The sequence below is a fragment of the Vigna radiata genome, chromosome 11 (assembly GCF_000741045.1).
Source record: "Vigna radiata var. radiata cultivar VC1973A chromosome 11, Vradiata_ver6, whole genome shotgun sequence".
NCBI classification, from domain to species: Eukaryota; Viridiplantae; Streptophyta; class Magnoliopsida; order Fabales; family Fabaceae; genus Vigna; species Vigna radiata.
In genome coordinates, this window is record NC_028361.1 from 8,478,430 (window position 1) to 8,487,052 (window position 8,623).

Consider the following 8,623-nt stretch of genomic DNA (forward strand, 5'->3'; position numbering starts at 1 on the left):
GCGTCCTCTGTCACTGTACTAATTACCTTAATGCGATCAGCATCTGACAATGGCCTTGACATCACATCTTTCCCTAACAGCTGCCCAACAAATTCCACTACAAGATGTGGCTCAATAAATGTAGCAGATGCCATATCTATGAAATGCAAGATCACAAGTAAGAGAAAAATTAAATTTATCAACTTATTTTATTTGGGCAAATCTTTCTATTTTCATTCTAAGTTTGTATCTCAAATTACAAAATTACACTTTATTTCTATTTTATTTTCTGTTTTCGAAGATGTGTAGGAAAGAGAACAATTTTAAAAAGTAAACAAGCCCTAAATTTCCTTCTCATCTACCCATTAATGGAGACCAAATCTTATGAACTATAAAAAGGAAAATGATACTTGTACAACAACTTTTGACAATATTTAAACACATGTCACTGATTGGTCCATGTAGAAGAGATTTTAAAAATTGAAAATGACATGAAAATGGAAGTAAGTGATTTTGATTGCACGGGTTTCAATTTGCGATTTCAATAATTAGAAATATCATTCTCGCTAGAGAACCCTAGAGAGAGCATATTCCTAGCCACAAGTGTCGTTTGAGGAGAATCGGCCATTGGCCAACTTTTCACCGTTCATTGGATTCTTGCGGTTAACCGGAGCCTTATCCGTCGCCGTCTGCCGTTCTGAAGCACCAACAAAGGGCGAAACCACCATTGGATGTGGTTTTTAAAGCTTCTCGTTGTTTCTTTCGGTAATCCTTTGATTTTGCTTAATGGGTTTGAGTTGTTTTAATTTTTTTTTTCTATTTAGGGGTTGTTGTGTTTATTGTGGTAACTGTGGTTTGAACTTTTGTTGATCATTTTGGGGTTGTTGTGCTTTTTGGGTGCAAAGTTTCAACATTTTAGATTTGTGGTTGTTGTTGGGTTATTTTAATCTTTTGTACAATGTTTCATTTGACAGATATAGATTTCATTAACAACAAGGTCAACATGTGCTATATTGAAAATTTATTAGTTTGTTTTGATATCATGATCTAGCTTTTAGGTAGCTTTGTTTGTTCACTTGGCTTATTATTTATTTTTTTCTCTTAACTCTACCAATAAATCAAGTTTGAAACTCAAGTCCTATCGAATTTATCAATGTTTTGATTTTACGTTATCCCTCATACTTAGACTACTGCAATCACTTTTTTGAGGTGGGAGTTTTATATGCAAATATGAATATCCAACCTTCAAAAATAGATGTAATTTGATTAACTCGGGTGTGATTATTGTTTCAGGTTTTTCTTTGGTACTGTTTCTGATTATCAAGAAGTGAGTTGAATTGGTTTTCTCATTCTTTTTTATTGTCACAAAAGCTTTGTGTTTTTACATTTTCTTTTTATATTTCAGACTCCAAATTGGAAGATTGAATTTCTGGGCTGATATTTTGTTGAGCAAAGTTTGTTGGATGATGATTGTATAAGATTCTTACTCTCTGTTGTAGCAGCTTCTGCTTTATTTCTAGCTAGATTTTTTATTGATCCTAAAGTGCATCCTTGGGTAAGTATATGTAATGGATGGTGAAAGAATTTTAATTTAAAAAGAATAATCTAAATGCTCTTCAAGTACTCAATTTTGAGAACATTTTACAGACTTCTTTCTTGTTTGAATTTTTGGGTTACAAACCAATTGAGTTACCCAATTGAGTTGAAGAGTGTGTTCTCATCTTGCATGAAAGAGTGTCATATTTAGTCTTTAAAGTACTAACCTATTTTTTGTAAGTAATGCAAAACATATACATATATAAGATCTTTAAAACATTATTAAATGAATTTAAGTGGATTCTTAACAATACTTTCTAATCATTTATACATGTGTTTTAAGTTCTTTTACTGTTTTTTAAACCAAAAGTTGATTTTTCTTCTTTAAGTAAAAAGAATGATCAAATTCTAGTTTGTGTTCTTGACAATTATTCTTTTAATTGAAAAGTTGTTTATTAGTAACCTTATTACTGGAAGAAGATTTAACAATATAAATATCTTAAACCTTATATATATATATATATATATATATATATATCTTCATTTACATGTTAATTATATCTTTTCTTATAAAATATATAAAATTTATTTGTACACTCTAACATATTTTTGAAGTGTCAAGAAGAAACTCTTTACTCATGACAATTTTCTCTGCTAAACTCTTTTTCCATGTGCACACTTATATATACAATTTGATATGAAGAGCACCTTCTACATTACCTATACTCCAACTTACCAAGAAGAGCTCTCGCTTCCTGCAAGGTTTTAAGAGTAACATCAGGGCTAAACTCTATGATCTTATTAATTTCTCCCAAAAAACAGCTCCTCCAATCCAGTGTCAAGAATGAATGCATGAAAGATCTTCATATACAAACATCCAAGATATCATTTGTATCAAATTTACACAGTATATATTACGAAGCCCATTTCTTGTATTGACATGTTTTTTCTAGCTTCAAAAAATCCAATTCTGTTACGTTCATATGTAGAAATTGCAATCCATAATATGTTCAATGCTCAAATTAGAATAATCGCCTTGTTATTGAAGGTGTTGATAACATAGTAGTTACTGTTATATTTACGTGCCTTAGAAGCTTCAACATTATATTTTACAAAATCTAAAAAGAAACTCCTACACACAAGTCCAAATCTTGACAGGTTAAATTATCCTATTCAGTTTCCACTTACCATTTCGCATTTTGGCTGATAATTTGGCTGTCAAACTGATATGCGACGGTAGAAGTTAGCCTCTTTTCTACTAAACTAGTTCGACATGTGTTTTGGTATAATAAATTAGTGAATGAAACATATAATATATGAGTATGAAACTATCTAACACATGACATGCATAAGCTTTAATTAATAAATCTTGTATTTTATTACGGGTGTTAGTTTTATATTTACGGTAGTATAAAAGTTGTATTCAAGTGAGGAAGGGGGTTGACAATAGAAAATATGATGGGAGGTTATAATAAATTGTTACGTTCGAATTGAAACAAATAGAGCAGGGTAAATAGATAAATTTGAATTAGTACAGATCAATTATTTTTGCCCAAGTGTGAGTTTATCTAACAAATGTGTGCTAATACAAATATAAAAACTTCATTTACAAAGATAGAAGCTTGTTTCTATTCTGCAAACTATCTTCTTCTACATGTCTTTAACACCTTTCAAAAGAAAAACCTAAACTCTTTTTCATTTTCTTTGTGATTTTCAAGGATACAATCTAGCTAGGAAATAGAGAACAATGGTAAGTTATTTTCTATATTTTTACTTCAAATCATCTTATTTTGGAACTATGAAATTTTGGGTTTGGGTTTGAGTTTGATTCGAGATGTTTAATTTTTAGGATCTCTCTGTTTAAGGTGATCCAAGAGTTCTTGTGATGTTCATAACACATCCTCTCTTTCACAGTTTAATGCCCTAGAGTACAAGAAAGTTTAAGAAAAGAAAAGCTAACTCTATTTTGAATTTAGTGTACAATACGAGTAAAAACTTGCATAGGTTATAGGTTTTGGGTTATGAGAGTTGTATGTGAAATGGAAAATCAAAAGTTAATCATTTTTGTTATTTGACGTAAATTAGGGTGTTTGATTGTTACTTTGATGAAATAGAACTTGATTGTGAAATTGAATGAATGGTGACTCTTTTAAATTGATATTGAACTATGTAAATGATTTTATGTTAAGATTTAACTGTAGATAACTTTCACTTTTTGAAAACAATTTATTTAAATACACACTTTATTTTTAACTGTAATGAAGCTACTTTCCTTTTCTGATTGCCAGCATAAAGATGCATCATTTTAAGGGGTATAATCTCTAAAGGGTATAATCTGGACGGGAAGTAAGAAAAGGTATAGAATGTTGCATTGCTTGGAAGATTGATTTGGGATCTTTTNAACTCTGCTAATCGGTTATGGGTTTCCTTCATCAATTCAATATACTTTGCGGATGACAACATATTCTTGAGCTGCAAGAAGAAGAGATTCCATCATCCAGCTGTTGACAACTTATTCTTTTTTTTTTTCACAATACGAATAGCATTTTGTTTTTCAATCTACTCAGATAACTTCAAAATAAAATGTACTTTGCTTCTATAATTACTATGCTCGTTATATTCCAAACACCCAGCATAAGTTAGTTAAAGTACATATCAAATTCTTTCACACCAAATTATTATTCACTCGTTGCCTCTCTTCTCCATTTCACCAACCTTTCCTTCAATCTAGCGCTCGTTCCTCCTAATGGCCGAAGCATTGTTGGGATTTGTGCTTCAAAATTTGGGATCTTTTGTTCAATACCAACTTACATCTTGTTGGGGTGTTGATCAACAGACTCATAAACTGTCCAGCAACCTCACCGCAATCCGTGCTGTCCTCAGAGATGCTGAGAGAAAGCAAATGACAAATCATGCTGTGAAGGATTGGCTGCAGAAACTCACAGATGCAGCATATGTATTGGATGATATCTTGGATGAATGTTCAATTCACTTTGCAAAGATGCACTCTGATGATGGACATACTTCATGCTTATCTCGTCTCCATCCTAATGACATTCTCTTTCGTTTCAATATTTGCAAGAGGATGAAAGACATCACCCAAAGATTTCATGACATTCATGAAGAAAAGAGCACGTTTAATTTAGAACCTGGTCTCACAGAAGTGGTGCAAAGAGTGGATGATGATTGGCGCCAAACTAGCTCTGACATTACAGAACCTGTAGTTTATGGCAGAGACCACGATCGAGATCAAATTGTGAAGTTTCTTCTTGAAGACGCTAATAACCGTGAAGAGCTCTCTATCTTTCCTATAGTTGGTATGGGTGGACTTGGAAAAACAACATTAGCCAAGCAGGTTTTCAATGATCACAGGGTATGCAAACATTTTGACTTGACAATTTGGGTTTGTGTTTCTGATGATTTCAACACCATGACAATACTACAATCCATCTTAGAATGCATCACCAGACAAAATCCCAATCTCAATAGCTTAGAAGCAATGCGGAAAAAGGTTGAAGAAGTGTTGCATGGGAAGAGGTATTTACTTGTTCTTGATGATGTGTGGAATGAAGACCGAGAAAAATGGGAGCAGTTGAAGGGAAAGTTGCAGTGTGAAAGAGCAGCAAAAGGAGCTACCATTTTGGTCACTACTCGACTCGAGGAAGTTGCTTTCATCATGCAGACGCATCCTGCTTACCATTTGAAAGAATTGTCAGGAGATGAAAGTTGGTGGTTGTTCAAATACCATGCGTTTGGACCAAACCGAGAAGAAATGGGAGAACTCGTATCAATTGGCAAAGAGATAGTGAGAAAATGCGTTGGTTCGCCGCTTGCAATCAAAACATTGGGAAGCCTACTACGTGATGAAAGTGAAGTAAAACAGTGGCAGAATGTAAAGGAAAGTGAGATTTGGGATATACGGGAGGAAAGTAGTTCTGCGACAGGTGAGGAAAATTCTATCATGCGTGCTTTGAAATTAAGCTATTTTAATTTGGAGTTGTCATTGCGGAGATGCTTTTCGTTTTGTGCAATTTTCCCCAAAGATTTTGAAATAGACAAGGAAGAATTGATTCATCTCTGGATGGCTAATGGATTTATTGAAAGTAAAAGAAACATAGAAGTGGAGGATGTTGGAAATAAAGTGTGGAATAAATTATACCGTAGATCATTTTTTCAGGAAGCAAAGCGTGATGAATTTGGTATAATAACAACTTTCAAGATGCATGATCTATTACATGATCTTGCCCAGTCTATTATGGGTGAAGAATGTGCGGCTTTTGTGGAAGGAAGGTTGACTCCGTTTTCAAGTAGAGTTCACTATTCAACCTTGTTATCTTCTGATGTTTCTTCTAATGTTTCTTTTCGACAATTCATGCATGCTTTCAAGAAAGTTCAATCCCTGCGGACTTTTCTTGATTTGGGGCCTTCTTTTCGTGTTAGTGATTCTGACCTGGTGCCATCAAACCATTCTCTCCGAGCATTATGCACTCAATTTTCTTGGTTGTCCCCACTCAAGAATTTAACACATTTGAGATATTTGAGTTTGATTCATTTTCAAGGAAGCTTAAATAACTCAATTTGTCAAATGCGGAAATTGCAAATTCTGAAGTTGCAAAGGTGCAGATATCTTTGTGGACTGCCCAAAAACTTGACACAATTACAAGATCTAAGACATATTGTGATGAATGATTGTAGAGAAGTAGAAAAGTCGCTTCCCAAAATTAGCAAGTTAAGGCATCTAAGAACACTAAGCATTTTCGTGGTGGGTTCAAAGCCAGGGTGTGGCTTAGCAGAGTTGCATAGCTTAAATCTGGGAGGCACGCTAAGAATCAGAGGCCTTGAGAACGTCCTCAATGAATTGGATGCTAAAGAAGCAAATTTGATTGGTAAGAAGGAGTTGAATATCCTGGAGTTGTCATGGGATGGTAATGCTAATCCAAAAGGTAGTAATGTTAGTGTGGAGAGAGTATTGGAAGCCCTAGAACCTCCCTCAACTCTCAAGAGTTTTGAAATAAATGGATATCAGGGAAGGCAGTTATCGAGTTGGATGAGAAATAGTGGAGTTTTGAGAGACTTGGTGGATGTTAGACTCTCCGACTGTGAGAACTGTGAAGAGCTTCCCCCACTTGGTAAACTAGCACACTTGAAAAGGCTAAAGGTGAGTGGAATGAAAAATGTGAAGTGGATAGATGGTGAGACGTATGACGGCGTGGAAGAGAAGGCATTTCCATCGTTGGATGAATTGAGTGTGTATAATTTACCAAATTTGGAGAGGTTGTTGAGTGATGAAGGAGTAGAGATGCTTCCTCGTCTTTCCCAATTAAGAATTAATGGTGTGTTGAACTTTAAAGTCCCACGTCTTCCTTGTGTTGAGACACTTGATGCTAGAGGAATTGAGGATGTGACTTCTTTCATGGAAGGGGTTGGGGAGAATATGGCTTGTCTAAAGACCTTAAGGATTATAAACATTAAAGGAGTGGTGGTATTACCTGACGAATTCAGCAGATTGGGTGCACTGCAGGAACTATACATTGAAGAATGGTATGATGTGGAGTATTTTCCAGAACACGTGCTGGAAGGCCTAACTTCTCTTCGAATTTTGACCATTGAAAACTGTAAGAAATTGAAATCCTTGTCTGAAGGTGTGCGACATTTGGCTTGTCTTCATGGTTTGAGGATCAGTAAATGTCCAGAGCTGGTGGCTCTACCAAGCAATATGAGTCAACTATCTGCCCTGCGGGAGGTTTCAATCGAGAGCTGCTCTACATTACCAGATGGTTTACAACGTGTCCCCTCCCTACGAGTTTTACATATAGAGGAATGCACGTGTACTTCATTGCCGGACTGGCTGGGAGACATTACTACTCTTGAAACATTAGGCCTTTTTTACTGTGAGGAGTTGAGGTCACTGCCGAGTAGCATTCAACGCCTCACCAACTTGTCTCATTTAATAATAGAGTACAGTCCTTATCTGAAGAAGCGATGTAATAAGGAAACAGGAGAGGATTGGCAATACATAAGCCACATTCCAAAATTAGAACTATTTTTCACGAGGAGACTGACGTTTTGTGGTAAAATCAAAAGCCTTTTGCGTAGTGTATATATTAAATAATAAAACAACGTTTCAGTATTGTTTGTGCTCACATAAAGTAGTAAAAGGAAATCAATTTTTTTATACGCAATTTCTAGGTGATGTAATGTCTGCTATAAAATCATTTGTATTCTATCTTTAACCTATATTTTTGTCCTCGTCTCAGGATTTTAATGAAGTTCTTTTTGTTGCTGATCTGGATTGCATGTGGGATGCTATGAATAAGCTTAGCAGTGATTCAAATAGATCAATCCTCAAGTATGCATCATTCTTATAATTTTTCTATGTTTTTGTTCTCTATGTAGTCATTGGTGGTACCTTCCAAAGAGATTTCAATTTTTTTATCAGCTATTGCGTTTTGTGTGCCTCAAATTTGTATAAAATTTTTATTTTGAATTTGTTTAGCCTCAAATATTGTTTACGATCAAATATTGCTTTTGAAATTAGCTTACAATTTTATGTCTTTTTGTTATGATCATTATTAGTCATCAAATAAGGAATTAGGTGTTGAGCCAACAAAAGATAGCAGTGATGATGCAGCTGTTTAGATTTTAGTTCTGAAAATAAAAAATAAAAAAACTCTATAGTTGTTGCCCTTTTCAATATTTATGTCTTTAGGATGTATATGAATTCATTTTTGGTTACAGTATTACCTTTATGAATGAGTGTAAATGAAGTGATTTATATACTTTATGTATGCTTGTTGAATAGGAATTACATACAATCATGTCTGATAGTTTAGTATTATTTTGATTATTTATTTAATTTAAAAGTTAACTAATGTAGTAGTACTTAAGAGGTACTAATAGGTATTAATACTTAAGAGGATTGTCGCAACCAGAATCGCGACGGGACAACGACGATCCAAAAAAGAGAAAAAATTTGAAAAATATGTTTTGGAGTCGCCACCATAGTTTATTCTGGAAAACTACGGAAAAACCATAAAATGACAAGGCAAGGTCTGCGAAAACCGAATTTCGGGTTCGGGAATCGGTTACGTGTAGGGAAGGTATTAGC

The 8,623-nt window shown here is 34.4% G+C and overlaps 1 protein-coding gene and 1 long non-coding RNA gene across 2 annotated transcripts; both read left to right on the forward strand.

The window, feature by feature from the left end:
* Positions 1-432: 432 nt before the first annotated feature.
* LOC106777495 lies at positions 433-1,584 on the forward strand. The gene is made up of 3 exons (XR_001376958.2): positions 433-744; positions 1,273-1,306; positions 1,385-1,584. It is a non-coding gene; the product is annotated as an uncharacterized LOC106777495 (long non-coding RNA).
* Positions 1,585-3,856: 2,272 nt separating this feature from the next.
* Positions 3,857-7,927, forward strand: LOC106776715 (putative disease resistance protein RGA4). Its single transcript, XM_022775938.1, has 2 exons — positions 3,857-7,586; positions 7,773-7,927. The coding sequence occupies exons 1-2, from the start codon at positions 4,262-4,264 to the stop codon at positions 7,778-7,780; spliced, it is 3,333 nt and encodes a 1,110-aa protein (XP_022631659.1). The 5' UTR covers positions 3,857-4,261; the 3' UTR covers positions 7,781-7,927.
* The last annotated feature ends 696 nt before the right edge of the window (positions 7,928-8,623 follow it).